The 20,642-nt window shown below is 59.3% G+C and overlaps 1 protein-coding gene and 1 pseudogene across 9 annotated transcripts; both read right to left on the reverse strand.

Annotated features, from left to right (window-relative positions):
- LOC115639678 overlaps window positions 1–2,958 on the reverse strand; it is a 42,224-nt pseudogene extending 39,266 nt beyond the window's left edge.
- On the reverse strand, window positions 2,728–19,847 carry LOC115639684 (zinc finger protein 585A-like). 9 transcript variants are annotated; one of them, XM_030542634.1, is made up of 7 exons: window positions 19,714–19,847; window positions 12,390–12,498; window positions 10,887–11,041; window positions 10,133–10,354; window positions 9,634–9,747; window positions 8,755–8,868; window positions 2,728–8,444 (listed from the first exon to the last, which is right to left on the reverse strand). In XM_030542634.1, exons 4-7 carry the CDS (start codon window positions 10,233–10,235, stop codon window positions 5,935–5,937), a joined length of 2,841 nt encoding a protein of 946 aa, XP_030398494.1. In that variant the 5' UTR covers window positions 10,236–10,354; window positions 10,887–11,041; window positions 12,390–12,498; window positions 19,714–19,847; the 3' UTR covers window positions 2,728–5,934. The 9 variants fall into 9 exon arrangements, with proteins under 9 accessions (XP_030398494.1, XP_030398498.1, XP_030398490.1 ...); XM_030542638.1 differs by having other exon boundaries at window positions 2,728–8,441; window positions 12,366–12,498; XM_030542630.1 differs by having other exon boundaries at window positions 12,366–12,498.
- Window positions 19,848–20,642: the final 795 nt, after the last annotated feature.

Raw genomic sequence — 20,642 nt, forward strand, 5'->3', positions numbered from 1 at the left:
GCTAGGGCAGGGGATTGGGGTGCAGAAGGGGGTTCGAGGTGCCCGTTCTGGCCAAGAGGTGTTTACCTGGGGCTGCTCCTGGTCAGTGGCGCAGCAGGGATAAGGCAGGCTCCCTCCCTGCCCGCCCTGGCCCCACGTCTCTCCCAGAAGCAGCCAGCATGTTTCTACAGACCCCGAGGGCGGGAGCTCTGCACGCTGCCTACGCCGCAAGCACCGCCTCTGCAGCTTCCATTGGCCACACTCCCCGGCCAAGGGGTGCAGCAGAGTCAGCGCTCAGGGCACTGGCAGTGTGTGGAGACCTCCTGCCGCCTTCCCCCTGGGGCACAAAGACGTGCTGGCCACTTCCGGGAGTGACACAGGTCCGGGGCAGGCAGGGAGCCTGTCTTAACCCTGCTGCGTTGCCGGACTTTTAGTGGCCTACAATCTCTGAGCTTGGTGCAGTAGCCGCTGGGAGATGAGGCCTAATTCTAGGAGACTCCTGGCAAAGCTGAGAGGTTGACAACGCTCCCTGTCGCCCATTCCCAGCTCCTGGCACCATCCCTGCCCCGCCTGGCTAATAGCCACTGATGGACCTGTCCTCCATGGACTTACCTAGTTCTTTTTTGAACCCTGTTATGGTCTAGGCCTTCACGACATCCCCTGGCAAGGAGTTCCCCAGTTGACTGCGCTGTGTGAAGAAATACTTTCTTGTGTTTTAAATCTATTAACTTCGTTTGGTAACCCCCTAGTTCTTGTGTTGTTCCTTCACACCGGTGAAGATTTTATAGACCTCTATATCCGCCCCACGCCCCGTCGCCTCTTCTCCAAACTGAACAGTTCCAGTCTTATTAATCTCTCCTCACACAGAACCTGTTCCATACCCCGAATCATGCCTGTTACTCTTCTCTGTTCCTTTTCCAATCCCAATACATTGTCTTTGAGATGGTGCGGGTGTACCATGGATTTATATAGCAGCAATATGTTATGTTCTGTCGTTACCTTTCCCTATCCTAATGGCTCCCAACAGCCTGGTCACTTTTCTGACGTCCGCTGCACATTGAGCGGACGTGTCCAGAGAACACAAAGTGGGGAGCAGTTGCAATTTCCAGTGAGGACCAGCAAATAGCACAGGAGTTTTGCAGGTGTAAAACCTAGGAAGAGAATAACTAAACGAGAGTAATCTGAGACCGAGGGATGGAGCAGCTTTGGAGCAAGCGCATTACACCCCCGGCACCACCCTATGCACAGCACACACACACACCCTGCACCACACTGTGGACTGCACCACCACCACTACACTGCGCACAGCACACACACACACCCTGCACCACCACCCTGTGCACAGCACACACGCACACACCCTGCACCACCACCACCACCCTGTGCACAGCACACACACACACCCTGCACCACTGCACCACCACCACCACCCTGTGCACAGCACACACACACACACACTCTGCACCACACTGTACCACCACCACCACCCTGTGCACAACACACACACACTCCCTGCACCACACTGTGGACTGCACTCCCAGCACCACCACCCCACACTGCACATAGCACACACACACCCCACACCACACTGCACCACCACCACCACCCTGCGCATAGCACACACACACACCCTGCACCACATTGCACCACCACCCCGGCACCACACTGTGGACTGCACTCCCAGCACCACCACCACCACCACCCTGCGCACAGCACACACACATACCCTGCACCACATTGCACCACCACCCCGGCACCACACTGTGGACTGCACTCCCAGCACCACCACCACCACCACACTGCACACAGCACACACACACCACACTGCACCACCACCCTGCTCACAGCACACACACCCCGCACCACACTGCACCACCACCCCGGCACCACATTGTGAACTGCACTCCCAGCACCACCACCACACTGCACAAGCACACACACACCACACTGCACCACCACCCTGCTCACAGCACACACACACACCCTGCACCACATTGCACCACCCCCCCAGCACCACACTGTGGACTGCACTCCCAGCACCACCACCACCACACAGCGCACAGCACACACACACAGCACCATACTGCACACTAACCCTGCTGCATCTTAAGAGGTATCTAGGCTACTTTAGATCAGTGCAAGAGGCTGATCCACAGGCAGTTTTCAGCTCCCCCTTTCCCTTCCCCAGCCATGCCATGCACCACACTCGGACACACTTTCAATCACTTAAACAGCGCCTCTGCCAAGCTGCCCTGGACACATCCATCCAGCCCCCGGAGCAGCACTCGGCCAGCCAGCAGTGGTTCTCCAGCCAACTGCAGGGCTTGGATTGCCTGGGATAGCTGTGTCCTGGTGTCACCATGGACATTGCATGAGGACAACGGAAGTTTGTTTGTTTGCATCAAACAAATCCCTACATTTGGTGGCTGAGGAACAGGCCAATGGGCCTAATGCTGCAGGGTGTCCAGGAGCTGCAACCTCCCTGCCCCACTGCTCGGCCAGACAGAGATGCCAATACACAGAGGTTACGCTGCACACCAAGGAGAGCTAGGAGCTTTAGGGACTCACCTCTCACAGGCCTCTGACCAGCCACCCAAGAGCAAAGGTTTGCAGTTACTGCTGGCCTGGCCTGAATTCAGCCTAGAAGCGAGAGGCTGGAACCCAATCCCCTGACCAGGGTCCTCTCTGCGATTGGCCCTTGCTCCCAAGCAGCCCACACCACCAGTCAGGCATTTCCAAAACACAGAACTCACCTGCTGCCCCAAAGCTTTTATTGTACATGAACATACCCAGGGGGGACTCCCCAGGCTCTGAAAGACAGTGCGAGCACAGGGCTGGCTTAGCAAGGATGGTGACACGGGCATTTCCCACCAGCGACACGCCGTGAATACACAGCAGCAGCATGAGATGGTTGGTGATGAGAGGGCTGTGGGTATGCAGCAGGTTTGTTTTCATGCTAGAGAAATGGTCCTCAACCATGCTAAGCAACTGTGCCATCCGGCAGCCTCCTGCCCCTGGCAGTCCCATCCAGCTCGCTGCCTAGGCAGGTGCGTTCTAAGCCAGGAGCCTGATCCACGAGCAACGCACAGTCCTTACTGGTCCTCCAGGCTCTGCCAGCCTACCTCAGGGTGCTGACACCCAAGGAACTGACGTGCTAGTCCCGGTCCAGCAGCTCCATGGCACACTGGAAACAACACACCTGGCCCAGTGGCAGACAATGGCAGCACATCAGGGCCCGTCATGGGACACGGCAGTCCTAGATTACCAACCACGGGGGGCTGAAATGCCCAGTCCCACAGCTGTAACCTAGTGAGTGTCCACGCCAAGTGCATACATGCGCAGTTATCGTGGGTATTAGCGTGGCACCAAGAGCCCTGGCGCAGGAAGAGTGCCTGCCCCGAAGAATTTCCTCTGAAGGCACAAGTCCATGTCACGCCCAGCGCTAACCACCACCCAGAGCAGGACGTGGTCCTCACTGGTGCGGCTCAGTGGCTGGGAACGAAGCGGCTCCGTGCCCACGAGCGAGGGAGGCGGGGAGGTGGCTGCAGGGACAGGGTGCGCACGGCTCTCTGTACCGTAGGGTGGAAGCAGCCCAGTCCGGTTCGTGAAGTGTACAGCCTTTCACTCCTCACCGCCTGAGGCAGGGTCCCCTCCAGAGCACCCCGCTCCATGAACCCTGCTGCACAGCGGTGCCTGGCTGGCATGCGGGGGGGCTTGTGGACGCTAGACAAGAACGAAAGGAAGCAACACACTAGTTGGTCCCCACCCAAGTGCCCACTCTCACGCTAGCCAGCCGCTGCTGCTGGGAGGGGCCCCAAAGCTTCGGGAGATGTCAGCACGGAGACAGCGCGCGCTCAGGTAGCGAAGCCCCCGTGGTTCTGTAGCCAGCTCCCCCCGGCGCTCCTGGGAGCTATGTACGTTCAGTGTGGGAGGAAGGCGCTGGCCTAGCAGCCCGACGTCCCGGTGAACCAGTCAGCAGCTATGGCAGAGCCCTGCACGCTTCGCATGTGCGCCTGCCCCATCTCCCGACCCTGCCCCAGATCCGCTCTGGGGCTCACGGGAGGCCAGGCCAGTGGCCCGTTCTGCCCACGTGCTGGGACTGCTCAACAGGACTTAGTGTGGCAATGGCTGGTGGGAACCGGGCTCCTTTCCCTCAGCCTGTCCCCCCCCTGCGCCAGCCCGTGGGGAAAGCAGAAGCTTGCGCTCGTGACAGCAGGGGCTGGTGCCCGGGAAGAGACGGTGCAGCACAGGCCCCACCTCACGGTCACTAAGTGAAGACAGGATTGGGTCCCCAACCAGCCCTGGCTTCTTCCCCCTCATCATTCGACCTGTTCACCCAGCCACACCCACAGGCCAGGCTGTCCCCTCCCCACCTCTGCAGCAGGCAGCTTCAGTCCCCCCAACACCCTACGGCAGCAATCCACCGACAGGCAGCGCCTTCGCCGCCAGCACGAGGGAACCCTGGGAGGCCTGAGAGCGAGACGCCCACTGCTGCCTGGGAATGCACAGCCCTGGAGCGGGCTGTCGGAGCGGGGTCCATTGCTGAGTGACTGACCTACCCATGCGATACCCCCTTAGCTGTAACACCCTGGGGCACTGCTGGCTGCGTTTCTAGGTAAGGGAGAGAACTTACGAGAGGCTCACCACACACACTGTCACTGCTGCAGGCCTAACTCAGCACACACCGGGGTCCTGCATCCCTCCGTTCCCCACCCGCTCCCTGGGTGCCACCCTCCCTTCCCCCCTCTAGTACAGGGGCTCCCTGCTACAACCCACAGCCTCATGCTAGAGGCTCTGTGTGCCCCCCGTTCTGCCAGGGGCTGTGTGTGTCCCTTGTCCCCCCAGCCATGGGCTCTGCGTTCCCCACCCCCCGAGTCCTCCTGCCATTAGTATTTCTTTTTTTCCTGTCTGGAACATACGACAGTCCTGGTGTCACCACGCTCCTGCTGGGATGGGCATAGCACAGCTGGGAGTATCACACTGCAACCTGCTGATGGCTCTGTTCTCCGCCCTGGAGCTAATTACACACCTGGCCGAGGCTGGCGGCTCAGCTAAGCAGGTACCAGGGCTCCCCGTGCCCCCCGCTGCCCCTTGACGGGCCCATGGAGCTGAGCTCTGCCCCAGCACACAGTCCTCCTCCACCAGGGCATCTGCACCCAGCTTCTCCTTCCTGCTCCCCCGCATGGGCACCTCCCCCCACCCACTGCTTTCAGACCAACCGCGGCTTTCTGCGGGGCTGGGCCTCCTGCCCCTCCCCCCTCAAGAAGTGCAGACACGGGAAGGGGGGAGCAACATACACACTGTTACTGTCTACAGGGGCTGGAGCTGGCAGTCCCAGGCGGCCTTTCACTGCCCTGCAGCTGGCTCTGGGGGGGATCCAGAACCCAGCAATACCCTCGGTACAACTTACGCCCAGGCTCTGCCTCCGCTTGGATCGGAGCTTCCAAAAGCCACCCCCACCCCACATTTAGCTCCAGGGAGGCGAGAGGGTAGAGCTCCACAGGCCGTTCTGTCCAGGGAGTATTTCAGGGTTTGGTTTCCCAGGACACTCGCTGCAGGGCCCCAGGCCTGCCAGCTTGCTGTGCCCTCCCCTCATTCTGCTCACAGCAGTACTCTCTGCACCCTGCAGCGATGTGTGCTGATCGATCAGCCGGCTTGCCCGCTGCCAGCAGCTGTGTCCTCTCTGAAGTTCGGTGTGTGCAGAATGAAGTCAGATCTGGCTTCTGGCTGTAAAGTTCCCCGGTCCGTGTCTGGTGCCGTGGGTGTGGCAGCAGCACGGGTTAGCCCCAGGTTCCCAGATCCAGTCACCGTACAGCTCGCCGATCAGGCACACGCTCTACTCACTCCAGCTTGCACAAGGGGACGGATGCTCTCTGGTGCGCCCGCAGAGCTCTCTGATCTTCAAAGCTCCTGCCACCCCTACTGCATTGACACCACGTCTCTGCTTGCTTTGCTTCAGGAGCTCCCCGCTGTGGGGGACGCGGTGGCTGAGGCACCCTCTGCAGGCCAAGCACACGTGGGGCCAGTCCCCACCGCGGCACAAGGTGAAGGTGTTCCCGTGGGGGAAGCTTGCGTGGCACTGGGGGAAGCATACGGTCTCTGCTGGGAATGGGTTCTGCGGTGAGTGAGGAGATTGGGCTTCTGGCTGAAGGTCTTCCCGCAGTCAGTGCAGCTGTAGGGCCGCTCCCCGGTGTGGGTGCGGTAATGGGTCACCAGGTTGGGCTTCCAGCTGAAGCCCTTCCCGCACACAGTGCAGGCAAAGGGCCGCTCGCCGGTGTGAGTCCGCTGGTGCGTGAGGAGGTTGGGCTTCTGGCTGAAGCTCCTCCCGCACTGGGTGCACTGGAATGGCCGCTCCCCGGTGTGGGTCCGGAGGTGCGTGACCAGCGTGACCTTCTGCCGGAAGCATTTCCCACACTCTGGGCAGGCGTATGGCCGCTCCCCACCGGGCACTCGCTGGGGGAGCTGCAGGGCAACGTGCTCCTTGAAGGGTTTCCCACATGGTGAGTGGGAACAGCACCTCTTCCCGGCGTGGGCCTCTATCAGATCCACGCTCGGCGGCCTTGCGGGAGCTCTCTCCCCTACGTGGACACGCTGGTGGATCTTCAGGGACATCTTGCCTTTGAAGCGCTTGGGGCACTGGGCGCAGGCAAAGGGCCGCCGCCCCACATGGGTTCTCTGGTGGGCGAGGAGGTTGGGTTTCTGGCTGAAGCTCTTGCCGCACTGGAGGCAGGCGAAAGGTCGCTCGCCCGTGTGGGTCCGGTAGTGAGTCACCAGGTTCCCCTTCTGGTTGAAGCGCCGCCCGCACTGGCTGCAGGCGAAGGGCCGCTCGCCCGTGTGGAGCCGCTGGTGCGTCATCAGGTTGGCTTTCAAGCCGAAGCTCTTCCCGCACACGTCACAGCGATGGGGCCTGTCGCCCCAGTGGCTTTCCCGGTGCTTTTCCAGCTGGCTGTGCAAGCTGAAACTCCGCCTGCACTCAGGACACGTCCAGGCTGTCTGCCCCACCTGCGCCTCCTGCGGGGCTGGCAGGGACAGCCGGGGCCTGAGGCCTTTCCCGCGGTCAGGAAGCGGATACGGCTGCCATCCTGCGTGGCTGCCCTGATGGGCAACGAGAGCCGGCCAAAAGCTAAAGCTGCTCCCACACTGGTTACAGATGAAGGGCCGCTCTGCCCCGGGGGCTGCGTGCGCCGCGTCGCCAGGGCCCAGGCAGGGCTCCAGGTGTCTGAGGAGATGTTGGTTCAGGCTGAGGCCTCTCCCGTACTGGACGCTCTCACAGGGCCTCTCTATGGCATGGCCGGGCTGGGGCTTCAGAAGGGTCGCCTGTGGGCAGCCTTCCCCGCACTGCACGCACAGGAACGCCTGCTCTGCTGAGGGGGTTTGCTGGGGCAGTGGGATATGCTGTTTCTGGGGGAAGCTGCTACCACAATCCGTGCACGTGCACAGTGCCTGGTTTCCGGGGATCTTCTGGGCTAGCACTGGCTGAGTGGGGTCACGCTGGCTCTCCTGCTCAGCACCTGAGGGCTGGGGCAGCACAGCGGGGGGACTGTGGAGTGGGATTGGCTCTGGATTCCCACAGGGTCTGGGCTGGCTCAGGCTGTGGGTTCTCTGGTGCGCTTTCAGGGACACCTTGTCCTTGAAGCACTTCTGGCACTCCCCGCACGGGTACGGGCGCGCATCCGTGTGGGTGCTCTGGTGAGTCACCAGGTTGGTCTTCTGGGTGAAGCGCTTCCCGCACTGGGGGCAAGCATAGGGCCGCTCCCCGGTGTGGGTCCTGTAGTGAGTCACCAGGTTGGTCTTCTGGTTGAAGCTCTTCCCGCACTGGGCACAGCTGAAGGGTCGCTCGCCCGTGTGGGTCCGGTAGTGAGTCACCAAGTTGGGTTTCTGCGTGAAGCTCTTCCCGCACTCGGGGCATACGAACGGCCGCTTTTCCTCATGGTCTCCCTGGTGTGCTGGGGACTTTGGCTTCCCCCCAAGCCCGCCCCACTGCGGCGGCTTCTCCCCCACATGGGTCCTCTGGTGGGCAATGAGATTGGCCTTCTGGCTGAAGCTCTTCTCACACTGCGTGCAGGAGAAGGGCCGCTCCCCGGTGTGGATCCGCCGGTGAGTCAGGAGGTTGGGCTTCTGGCTGAAGCTCTTCCCACAGTCTGGACATCTGTAGGGCTTCTCTCCTGTGTGGATCCTCTCGTGTGTGACGAGGCTCTGCTTCTGGCGGAAGCGTTTCCCGCACTCGGCACACTGGAAAGGCCCAGCCCCCAGCTGACGTACGACGGCATCTGAACATTTGCTGAAGCCGGCTGATTCTTCCATCTTGATCCTTGTCTGGTTTCTCTGCTGCCTCTTGGATACCAGCTGCCGACTGTGAAACAAACTGTCGGAACTGTCACAGACCACGGGCGATAGCTCTAAGTCTGCAGCAAAGCTCTCTGAGTTCTCTTCTTGCTCGACTGCGTTCACACCTCCGTGCTCTGCTGGATTGCAAAGAGAGAATGACAGCATGAACCCATGGGCCTTCCTCGCCGTTTGTAAAACTCTACAGGAATGAGCAGCTCCTCAGGCTGGGCCCAGACTGTACCCAGCCGAGGGCTGCACTGCCAGCCTGCAAGAACAGCAGAGGCTGCAGCTAACTGCCACAAAGCAGAGCAGACTGCAGCTGTCCTCATCTTTGCAATGGAACTGCAGCCCCTTGAGACAACAGGTCCAGCAAACCACCCCCTATGCTGATCTCAGCCTCCGCTGGAAGGGGAGCCCAGAGCAGAACCAATCGCAGCTCTCACTCACCTACGCAGGCACTTCCAAGGATCTTGCTCTCCTCCAGTTTCTGCTGAGCCTCCATGTAGCGCTCCTCCCATTGCTCGATACGGAATAAACCATCGGGCTTGAAAAATCCGTAGCCTGGTTGAGGGAACAGAGGATGTCATCGTGTACGGTTAGGCACATCCAGTGCCAACACCCCTGTGCTGGAGACGATGCATCTGCTACTTCACAACTCAAACAATTAACCTAAGTCCCAGGGGAACCTTTGTCTTTATTCTAAGCCTCTGCTTTCTAATGGGGAATTAAAGATACCGGACAACACAATCAACACACCCGCAAGCTCTCTGAAAAGCCCGTCTTTTCCTCACCGCTGTCCTGGGGGCGACCGGCAGACAGAGGAGAGCAGGTCTGACCGGGAAAACAGTGAGCTTTCAACGCATCTTCCAAATGTTCCGAAAAATACTTTGTTCTTTTTTGGTGCCTTCAACCCAGAATCTCAAAGCCCGTAACACGTGTCAATGAAGCCCATCTCCAGCCTGTCTCCTGGGAGGGAAGTCTGGATCACTAGCCACACTGTACTGATGGAGATACTGAGGCCCAGGAAGGTTAAGTGACCGGATCCAAATTTGCACAGTGAGTCAGAGTGACAGAGCTGGGATTAGAACCCGGGAGCCTAGACTCGTCCTTTGCCTTGTGCACTAATCCTCTCTGACCCTCTCAATCACAGGGGAGGGGCGACAGCCAGATGCCATTTAGGACTGGAGCAAACCCATGACTGACACGTCCCCTGAAACTCTGGCAGATCTCAGTGAGTAAAGACATGGAAGGATTAAGCCAATGGCGGTTTCATCGGCTTCTCTCAACCTCATGTGCTGCTAATTAGCTACTGTGCTGAGCACTCACCTGTGCAGGGATCTGGCGGACGCTCTAAGCCACCAGAGACCAGCTGAACCCCCACACCTGGTTGTTCCCCTCGTTCAATCCGGAACAAGAGATCAGGTTTGAGAGCCGGGTGGCCTGGGTCGGAGGGAAAATATTCCTGTTAGCAGGTGCTGGACCACTGCTGCCCGCACTGAGGCCAACGGGAGCCAGGGCTCGGTCCCCGCTGCATTGCTAGCTGGCGCTGGGTGGAGGGACACAGCTGCTCAGAGCACAGCTACGGTCAGAGAGGGGAGAATGGAAAATGGCACAATCATACCCAGCCCCTCTAGCACCCGGAGGGGCAGGGAGGAATGTCTCCACTGCCCACTCAATCGCCAGTGTCTCATGCAAGATGGACAGCGACGGGGCCAGGCTGGGGGTGGATTTTAGGAGGTGGCCTAAGTGGACCGAGGCCCTCCAAATAATTTCATGAGGGTCTCCAAAGAGGCTCAGATGACAATGACTTTGGAGCAGCACTGACCTGGATTTGAACTGGTGATGCCACGAGAAAAGGTTCCACAACCCAACTCCAGTTCGCTGTGCCATTCTGCCCCCTCCTTTGAGGGGTGCGGTTCTTCGGACATGGCTACACCCAGCCTCACTGCCTTGTGTGGAGGTGGGGATCTCAGACCCTGCAACAGGCAACGCCTGCGCCCCACCAGGGGCCCAGGCTGATCGCTTTTCCCTGTGGAGCTGCTTTCGCCTGAGGACGGGAGGGACAGAATGAGGAGGGAGACAGGGCGCTCCCTGCTGCCCCACCAACCAGCCAGGTACATGGCAAAGAGGGTGATCCTCTCCAGCACCCCTCACAGCCACACCCACAACCACCCGCGGCAGCCAGGGAGCAGCCCTCTGCCCTGCCAGGGAGGGCTGCAGAGTGGAGCCGTGAGGAAGTACAGAGCCTGGCTCCTGGCAGCCCCAGTACAGGTTCCCTCAGCTCCTGGCTCCCAGATCCCACTGGGGGAGCATAGGCTGGTGAGAGAGAGTGAGGTAGGCAGCAGCGGGCAGTGAGTTTAGTGACACTGTCGTCCGTGGCTGGGGGGAAGAGCTGTCCCATGCACTGGCAGTACCAGCTCTGCTTTCAGGGAGCAGGATCTTGCAAAGGGGTTTAAAGGAGGAGAAGGTAACGGCTCCTCAATCAGTGAGACAGCTGAGCCCTGCCCAGCACCGTCTCCCGACCGAAGAGTTGTATTTACATCAGCACTCTCCAGCCCTTTTACTGCCTGGCATCTCACCTCTAGCCTGTGCAGCAGACAGTCGTCACCCAGCAAGGTGACCAGGTCGTAGTCCTCCCACCTCACACCCCAGTACAGCTCCCTCTGCCATTCCGCTAACGCCGCCCACTCCACCGGGGAGAAACAGCCCCGCCGTCCTCAGACGTCACCGGCACCTGCAACGAGAACCCCCACTCAGCCCTGCCTGCTTCAGCAGCACAGCAGTCACCCACCCAAGTCTACTGGGCAAGGCCACTGTGTGCTGGCCGAAATGGGAGAACAGGCTGTGTGTGCCAGGCACTCGTACCAGGCAACATGGCTGAGTACAAGATGGGTGACTGGTGGTACCACGGCTCCTGCCTACCTCACCATGCTGCAGATGTCATGTCAGAGAGCAGAAGGTTCTGTCTGGAGGAAAAAGCTTGGGATAGCTGGGGTACGAATGGACAGGGGACACGCCTGTGAACAAACTGCTGGCTGGCAGCATCTCACACATGGGAGTGGCTGGAGTAGGGACTGGGAGGCCTACTTCCAGCTCTGCCACTGATTCACTATGTGACCTTGAGCAAGTCACTTTCTCTGCTGTGCCTCAGTTTCCTCATCAGTGAATCTGGGATATACCACATCCTCCCTCCCAGGAAAACAGTCAAGCTGTATTCCTTACTGTCGGGAAGGTCTCTAGCTAGAACCAAAGAACCAAAGAGAAAGCTGGGCAGGAGGAGAGGGGGCACAGAGGGATCCTGAACTCCTGGAGGTGCAGTGACTAAGACCCAAAGGGCTCTCAGGAGAGGTGAGGAAACTGAGGCAGGGTCTTGCATGCAGCTGTTTGTTACTTCTCCATAGCTCTGTATATCCCTTGTACTCTGGGTATGAGTGAGGTGTGTGTAGTTCAGAAATACCTTTGCGATGTCTGTGTCACTTGCTTTAACTGTAACAAAGTCCCTGTAGGATTAACCTGTAAACCAGAGTGCCCAGGCGGGCGGAGCTTAAATCCTGGGAAGACCTGGGGAATCAACACTGGTCTTGGGGCCTAGGGCAACTGGAGCGCAGGGTTCCACACCTCCAGGAAGGGTGCCAGACGTGTGCCAGGCAGGCCAGGCATGCAGACAAGGTCTGGACACTGCCCAGGCTCAGGAGGCTGAACAGTCCATAGGATCCAAGTCTTCTGTCTATTACAGCAGCCTGGTTACTGCCCTCAAGGGGCAGGGAGCTCAGCCAGGAGTGTGAATGAAGGCACAAAATAACAAATGGGGTGATGCATTGTTAGGTCTCCAACTCCCCCAGCAAGTGTCCAACCGCCACCACAAACCCCTCACAGAGCAACAAGGGATCAAAGGCTGGCCCCACCCACCACAGCACCACCTTCCTCTCTTCTGTGATGGGGGAGGGGGCGGAAATAGAGATCAGAATTAACCCCTCCCTGTCCGCAATGCGTGTGCACAAGACAGCAAGCAGTCAGGCAAGCCTCTGGCACCCTGCAGTCCCCCGGCTGTGGCCTACCTGGGCAGCACCCCCTGTACGCACTTTCCCATGGGAGACGCCTCGGTGGAAGATGCCGTGGATCCTGTGTGGAGGATGTGAGGACAAGATCCTGTCCCTTCTCCCAGCTTCTTCGAGGGGCTGCTGCAGATCCCTGCACTGACAGCAAGGAGAACTAGTAAGTGGGGGCTGGGGACAGAAGAGAGGCACAACCCAAAGGCTGGAAGCTGCTCAGAGAGGGACCTGACCGACGCTTTCATCCCACCTCTCTCCAGCCATCTTAGGGAAAGAGTTCAGCTAAGCCCAGGCGCTGTACTGAATTCAGAGCACTGTTATTGCAAACTTCCCCAAGACCAGCCCGCTCAGCACTCCTGGGACTTGTAGTCCATGCTGGGAGAGGATGCTACCCCACGTGAGTGCTGCCTAGCCTGCTTCACAGTACACAATGGGGGAGGGGAGAGAAAACTACAGCTCCCAGCAGTCCCCAGTACAGCACACAGCCTGCCCGTCCAGCGAAATCAGGGCCCCTTTCTCCCAGCCCACCAGCTGAGCTGGGCCCACAGCCCTGGAGGGTAGCACTGCAGGAAGTAGGAATGCAGAGAATTTCCCCTCCTCTCATCCTTTGTTTCACTAATTCAGCGACTCCTGGCCTGGCCTTAGCGCTAGCCTGTGGCTGAGTCTCCTACAGGTGAATTAGGCACCAATTCCGTCCTTTGCTGAGTTCTAAACGTGCTGCCTTTCAAGTCCCGGAATGGCCCTTTGTTCCTGCAGTGTAGGCGGTGATAAAGGAGAGCCCTGATTTACCTGTCTATCCAGTCATTACTTTGTCTCCTCCTCTCTCCACTGAACTGTCCCCGCCTGGCCTTGGCTCCATCTCTATCCCCTTCCTATGGCTGCGCTCTCTTGTCTGAGAAAGGGGGATCAGCACAGAATGCAGAATGGGGGTGGGGGGGATGTATAGAATGGCAGCCCTCCAGACAGGAGCCCCACTCTCATCCGAAGCTGCCAGAAACCCTCCCCGATTCATACACTACAGCCCCGCCACGCCTTCACAAAGGAGCCAATGTTTGTGTTCCAACACTGACTAGCTAGCACATGAAGGGTTAAGTCTGATGTGTAGGACAACTGCACTCAGCCCCTGATTTTCGGAGGGGCTGGTTGTCAGCTCCCCACTGAAGTCAGGAGAGCTGCACACCTCTCAGTGCCTGACCCGCAGCGCTGACAGAGAACATCCCATTTCCAAAGCGGTTAGCTGATCCTTGAAGCACTCCAACGCAGCAGGCAGTAATGGAGACACGTGGATGGGAAGGAACTTTCCCCAGGCCTTGCAGCTAGCGAGTATCAGAGCTGGGATTCAGACTCAGGACGGCCTGGCCCCCAGACCCAGGCTTACCCTGCACTTTAACTGAACTGTCCCAGACATCCATAGTAAAGGGGGAGGAATTACCTCCAGTCTCCTCCCCAGTAATTTTTCTCCCTGGCAGCAGAGGAGCCTTGCTGCAGCTAATCCTGGAGGTGCTGTCGTGCGCTCCTAGCGGGCAGAGCACCTGCTTTATGTCGCAAACGCCATTAATTCCACTTTTCTGGGGCAGGAGCATTTATTGAAAACTCGTCGTCTCTTCTACTCTCTCTGTGGAGCTTTCTGCACTTTCATCTTCATCTGTGCCCAAATGCTCTGCTTTGAAGGGAAACGTTCACCCTGGGCTGGTGCTGGAAGGACACAGCACGCTGCAGGAAAGCTACTCGTTGGGAAATGTTGCATAACCACGGACCAGAATTTGAGCTGAGAAAACAGGCTTTGAACTTCGGCACCTTCAGATGCTTTAAAATCCATCTTCCTCCTTGTTCGCTAGAGCATCCGAGGAACAGGAAGGCACTATGGATACCAACTAAGCTAGGGGTAGTGTCAGGGAAGAAGTCCCAGGAAAGGACTGGCAAGAAGTCTTATGCCAAGTGCCATAGGCCGGTTAGACACTGGTGACTGGTGTGGCTGAGGGACTTCCACACTCATCTCCTCTGATGCACCCTCAGATGTGCTGGGCCACAAATTCTAATAAAAGCCCCCACCCCCACCAGCTCCATTAGTGCTGTGGCAGCTCTTGCTGAGTCTCTGAGCCTACCAGGCAGAACCATTCTCAGTACTCGGCTGCTAAAAGAGTAAGCAGTTAAGGAAGCTCATTTGGATCAGCGCTTCTCAGCCTTTCCTGGGAACTGGAGTAGCGCACCAGAGTAAGGAGCCTGTGCTGATCTCACCCCAGTGAGGATCGGGGGTAACTGCGGAAGTTCCAGCAGCGTAGGGTCCTCATGACAGCAGAATCAGGCACTCGGACCTCTGCGGCACAAAGATTCATCCCCCATTTACAGATGGGAAAACCGAGGCACAGAAAATTACTTGGCCTGCACTACTCAAGAAATCAGGGCAGAGCTGAGTTTGGAACCCAGGGATCCTGACTTCCAATCCCCAGCTCCCATCAGTAAGCCACACTCCCACGTGAAACAAGTGAGGCATTGCCCAGCCCACACCAGGAAGCTGTGTGCACATCCCAGTTCCATGAAGAAGCCAAAGGAAGGGAAGAGGCCAAGCCTGCTGGAGGGGACATTGGGGTGTGGAGAGGAAAACTCACAGGAACTTTGCAACGGAATGAGATAAATCCCTCCGCTGGCCCCTCGTTCTATTTACAAAGACAACAGAGCTGGGTTCCGTGTGCAGAGGGGCCTCCCGACTGGCAGGCAGCCAGGGACAGGTTTGGCTCAGGGAGGGAGATGTCAGGGAGGCAGGAGGGGATGGGGTCCAGCCTCCACATTAGCACTGCAGGGAGCACAGGAGAGACTCAGGGGCAACTGTACACCCTCTCTTCACTTCTATACAACTGCTGGGGAGGACCACTCCTGACCTACCTATATCAGGTGAGGCAAGCAATGGTGATCCTCAACCACCTCCCATAAAGACATATGTGGAAACCACTGCTTTACCCACCCAGAAAGCACTTTCCAAGGCATACATGCGGTAGCCTCTTGATGTGGGGGTGTTGATGGGCTTTTCCATCCCATAGTGCCCAGAGCTAGTGCCCGATGTTGTGCTGGGGGCGGGGTGGGCACTTGAAGCGGGTGGGAGTAAAAGCTGCCCTTCATTCAGGATAAATGTAAGAAATAATTAAGTCCTTTATGGAATAAGATGGCTGAAACAAGGAGCCACCACCCAAAACACAGGCCATATGCAAGGAGCTGAGCACATGCAGGGGGATGGGTATTGCGATGGAGCCGTGCATGCGTGGGGAGAGAAGCAGCCAGAAACACCACAGAGGCACACAGAGAAGGCAGCAGGAAAGCACTAGAGACAGCCAGAGAAGCATTTGTAGCATGACCTTAAGAGAAAACTCTTGGGCAGAGTGCTAGCTGGAAAGGGGCTTGGAACCAGGAACAAAGAAGCTTTCTCCAATTGCTTGATTCCTGCTGTGTTCAGGGAGACAGAACTTTGCATATTCTTTGTAGATAAATAGGGATGCATCAAAGAAATGCCTGATTCCATCATCGATTGCTCCTAACAACCCACAAGTCCCCAGATATTGGCTAACCACTCAGGTCAAAAAGGGTGGCACCGGTGAGAAGAACTGGCTTTCAGCACTCTCTTGGTTTGCAGTTATTTACAAAGAAGTACTCAAGGGTTTGGTTCTGCTCCCATTTCCCTGCTCTGCCCCATGTTGGCTTCCAGGTCTCCCCAGCCCCTGTGCTAGAACAGAACCCCCCCCACGCACAGGGAGAGATCTCTTGGATGGCTCCATTGATTGATACAGTTGACCACAATAAGAACAACTAAACCCTTGAACCTCCAAACGGAAAGTGCACTTCCCCTCCCTATCCTGCTGCCGGACACCCAAGCTCAGCTCCTTCAGCAATCTGAGTTGTTTCCATCTTTCATTAAGCACAGGGGGATGTTGGACAATAAGGGCCAATCCAAGCTGAAACCACCTGTCCCCAGGAGACTTGAACACAGGATGTGTTTTTCACAGAAGTCCCAAAGCAGCAAGACTGAGCATCTTTGCAATACACCTCGACCCCAATATAATGCTGTCCTCAGAAGCCAAAAAGTCTTATCGTGTTATAGGCGAAACAGCTCCCCCGGCCAGCGCTTTTACCGCCTTATATCCGAATTTGTGTTACATCGGGTCGCGCCATAGCTGTGCAGAGGTGTACAAGGCTGTATCTACTAGCAGCCAGTCTGGCAAACACTCAGTGTGACTGAGTCTCCTTTCGCCCATCCCCTGAATTCAGGTCACACGGAACTAGCACTGCAGGGAGTGAGATGGGCAAACATCAACAGAGCTGAGCCGGAAGCTTGTTCCCAGCTATTACCGAGCTCTAAAGAGAGAATTTACTGCTGTTTCGCTATAGCCCTCCTCCAACGGCCATGGCACGACGGTCCCCTACAGTCCACTTACAGAGCTAATTTGTACTGTCCTGGCTAGCAGGGCTCCTGTCCCTTCCCTTAGGACAGTGGTTCTCAACCAGGGGGATGCTTAGCCCTGGGGGTAGGCAGAGATCTTCCAGGGGTACACCAGCTCATCTAGAGATTTGTCCAGATTTACAACAGACTACATAAAAAGCACTAGCAAAGTCAAACTTCTTACAATGACTTATTTGTACTGCTCTACATACTACACACTGAAATGTAAGTCCATTATTTACATTCCAATCAATGTACTCTATACCTTTCTGGTAGAAATGAGAGAGCTAGCAATTTCTCAATAATAGTGCGCACGGACACGGCAGTGTTTTTATGTCTGATTTTGTGAGCAAGTAGTTTTTAAGTGAGTGACACTTGGGCTACTCAGATCAGACTCCTGAAAGGGACCAGTAGTGTGGCCAGGCTGTGAACTGCCTTAGGAGGTGGGTTTACATGCTTCTCACTGATGCACTAGGGAGCTTTTCCTTGACATTTCCCCTTCATTTCCCTTTTCTCCATTCCAGCCCCAGTCCCCGTCACCTTCCCACCCTGGCGGCATCCTGAGTAATTCCTCTGCCAGCGCAACGAACAACTCACCTCAGCACGGGGCAGTGCCAAGGGATAAAACTAACCTCAACCGAGCTTCTCCCCACCCCCACCCAGCCTCTCCCCACACCCGTCCCCTCCATCCAGCCTCTCCCTGCTCCCTCTCCCCACATCCACCCCTCCCCCAGCCTCTCCCCACCCCCTCTCCCCACATCCACCCCTCCCCCAGCCTCTCCCCACCTCCTCTGCCCACGTCCACCCCCACCCAGCCTCTCCCCACACCCATCCCCTCCATCCAGCCTCTCCCCGCCCTCTCTGCCCACATCCACCCCCACCCAGCCTCTCCCCACACCCGTCCCCTCCATCCAGCCTCTCCCTCTCCCCACATCCACCCCTCCCCCAGACTCTCCCCACCCCCTCTCCCCACATCCACCCCTCCCCCAGCCTCTCCCCACCTCCTCTGCCCAAGTCCACCCCCACCCAGCCTCTCCCCACACCCATCCCCTCCCTCCAGCCTCTCCCCACCCCCATCTCTCCACCCCAACCTAACTATCCCCCCAGCCTCTCCCCACACCATCCCCTCCTCCCAGCCTCTCCCCATCCTGTCCCCTCCTCCCAGCCTCTCCCCACTCCCATCCCTCCACCCCAACCTAACCGTCCCCCCCAGCCTCTCCCCACACCGTCCCCTCCTCCCAGCCTCTACCCACCCCATCCCTCCACCCCAACCTACCGTCCCCCCAGCCTCTCCCCACCCCATCCCTCCTCCCAACCTACCGTCCCCCCAGCCTCTCCCCACCCCCATCCCTCCACCCCAACCTAACCGTCCCCCCCAGCCTCTCCCCACACCGTCCCCTCCTCCCAGCCTCTCCCCACTCCCATCCCTCCTCCCCAACCTAACCCGTCCCCCCCAGCCTCTCCCCACACCGTCCCCTCCTCCCAGCCTCTCCCCACCCCATCCCTCCACCCCAACCTACCGTCCCCCCAGCCTCTCCCCACTCCCATCCCTCCACCCCAACCTAACCGTCCCCCCCAGCCTCTCCCCACACCGTCCCCTCCTCCCAGCCTCTACCCACCCCATCCCTCCACCCCAACCTACCGTCCCCCCAGCCTCTCCCCACCCCATCCCTCCACCCCAACCTACCGTCCCCCCAGCCTCTCCCCACCCCCATCCCTCCACCCCAACCTAACCCGTCCCCCCCAGCCTCTCCCCACACCGTCCCCTCCTCCCAGCCTCTCCCCACTCCCATCCCTCCACCCCAACCTAACCATCCTCCCAGCCTCTCCCCACCCCGTCCCCTCCCCCCAGCCTCTCCCCACCCCATCCCTCCACCCCAACCTACCGTCCCCCCAGCCTCTCCCCACCCCCATCCCTCCACCCCAACCTAACCGTCCCCCCAGCCTCTCCCCACCCCGTCCCCTCCTCCCAGCCTCTCCCCACCCCCATCCCTCCTCCCCAACCTAACTGTCCCCCCAGCCTCTCCCCACCCCGTCCCCTCCCCCAGCCTCTCCCCACCCCCATCCCTCCACCCCAACCTACCGTCCCCCCAGCCTCTCCCCACCCCATCCCTCCACCCCAACCTACCGTCCCCCCAGCCTCTCCCCACCCCCATCCCTCCACCCCAACCTAACCGTCCCCCCCAGCCTCTCCCCACACCGTCCCCTCCTCCCAGCCTCTCCCCACTCCCATCCCTCCACCCCAACCTAACCATCCTCCCAGCCTCTCCCCACCCCGTCCCCTCCCCCCAGCCTCTCCCCACCCCATCCCTCCACCCCAACCTACCGTCCCCCCAGCCTCTCCCCACCCCCATCCCTCCACCCCAACCTAACCGTCCCCCCAGCCTCTCCCCACCCCGTCCCCTCCTCCCAGCCTCTCCCCACCCCCATCCCTCCTCCCCAACCTAACTGTCCCCCCAGCCTCTCCCCACCCCGTCCCCTCCCCCCAGCCTCTCCCCACCCCATCCCTCCACCCCAACCTACCGTCCCCCCAGCCTCTCCCCACCCCCATCCCTCCACCCCAACCTAACCGTCCCCCCCAGCCTCTCCCCACCCCGTCCCCTCCTCCCAGCCTCTCCCCACCCCCATCCCTCCACCCCAACCTACCGTCCCCCCAGCCTCTCCCCACACCATCCCCTCCCCCCAGCCTCTCCCCACACCTCAACTCCCCACGCGGTCCCCAGACGCCCCCCCAGCGCCTCCTCCCATCACGGCTGCGGCGCTTACGTCACCCCGTGACTCCATTTTGTGGCGGGAACACGTCATCGCGCATTGTTATGGCAACGCAGCCCAACTCCCGCGCTCAGCCCGAGACCCGCATCACCGCGGCGACCGCCCAGCCTCGCGGGATGACGTCACGGCGGAACGCCGCGCGGACGCGCTCACCTTCAGCGGGCCCCGTGGAGACGCCGCCGCTGAGCGCGGCCCCGCAAGGGATCACGGGAAAGCTAGGAGCCAGACATCTCGCGAGAGCACGCGGGACTTCACGGGGTGATGGGAGATGTAGTTCCGGGCGGGGCGGGGCGCTCCCGGGAGCTGGGAGAGCAGGAGGGGCCCGCGCGGTGTTCTGTAGAGGGGAGGAGCCTTGACAGGGACAGCTAGAGCGCCGCCCCATGGCACCATAGAGTCCTGCCAGAGCGCCGCTCCCATGGCACCATAGAGTCCTGCCAGAGCGCCGCCCCATCACACCATAGAGTCCTGCCAGAGCGCCGCCCCACCACACCATAGAGTCCTGCCAGAGCGCCGCCCCACCACACTATAGAGTCCTGCCAGAGCGCCGCCCCATCACACCATAGAGTCCTGCCAGAGCGCCGCTCCATCACACCATAGAGTCCTGCCAGAGCGCCGCTCCCATGGCACCATAGAGGCGTCTCCGCCAGAGCGCCGCTCAGGTGGTGCCACCATAGAGACGTGCCAGAGCGCCGCTTCCGTGGCACCACAGAGAAGTGCCCGCATGGCGGCGCACCTCCCTGAGCGCCCGGGTGGTGGCGCCATAGAGACTGTAGAGACGTACCAGAGTGTCCCTCCCCCAGTACCATAGAGACGTGCCAGAGTGCCGCTCTGGCAGCACCAGAGAGACGTACCAGAGCGCCGCCTCTGCCCAGTTGGGGAGCCAAGACCTGAGAGGCTGAGGCTAAGGAACCCAGGCGTCCTGACTCCCCTCCCCCACTCTAAGTCAGGGTTGCCAGGTGTCCGGTTTTTGACTGGAAAATGCAGTTGACAACGGGACCCGCCACAGTCCGGTCAGCAGACGCTGACGTCTGGTTACCAGACTAACCGTGATCAGGCTCCCTGCCGAGCGGGCGGGAAGACCT

Source organism: Gopherus evgoodei, unplaced genomic scaffold, assembly GCF_007399415.2.
Source record: "Gopherus evgoodei ecotype Sinaloan lineage unplaced genomic scaffold, rGopEvg1_v1.p scaffold_103_arrow_ctg1, whole genome shotgun sequence".
In the NCBI taxonomy this organism is placed as follows: Eukaryota; Metazoa; Chordata; order Testudines; family Testudinidae; genus Gopherus; species Gopherus evgoodei.

Excerpts from the sequence above, each read along its gene's own strand:
- LOC115639684 (XM_030542637.1), bottom strand. The coding sequence starts at position 10,235 with ATGTCCGAAGAACCGCACCCCTCAAAGGAGGGGGCAGAATGGCACAGC. Across the intron at positions 9,748-10,132 it reads CATCACCAGTTCAAATCCAG|GCCACCCGGCTCTCAAACCT; the intron begins GTCAGTGCTGCT and ends CCTCCGACCCAG. Across the intron at positions 8,869-9,633 it reads TCCGCCAGATCCCTGCACAG|GCTACGGATTTTTCAAGCCC; the intron begins GTGAGTGCTCAG and ends TCCCTCAACCAG.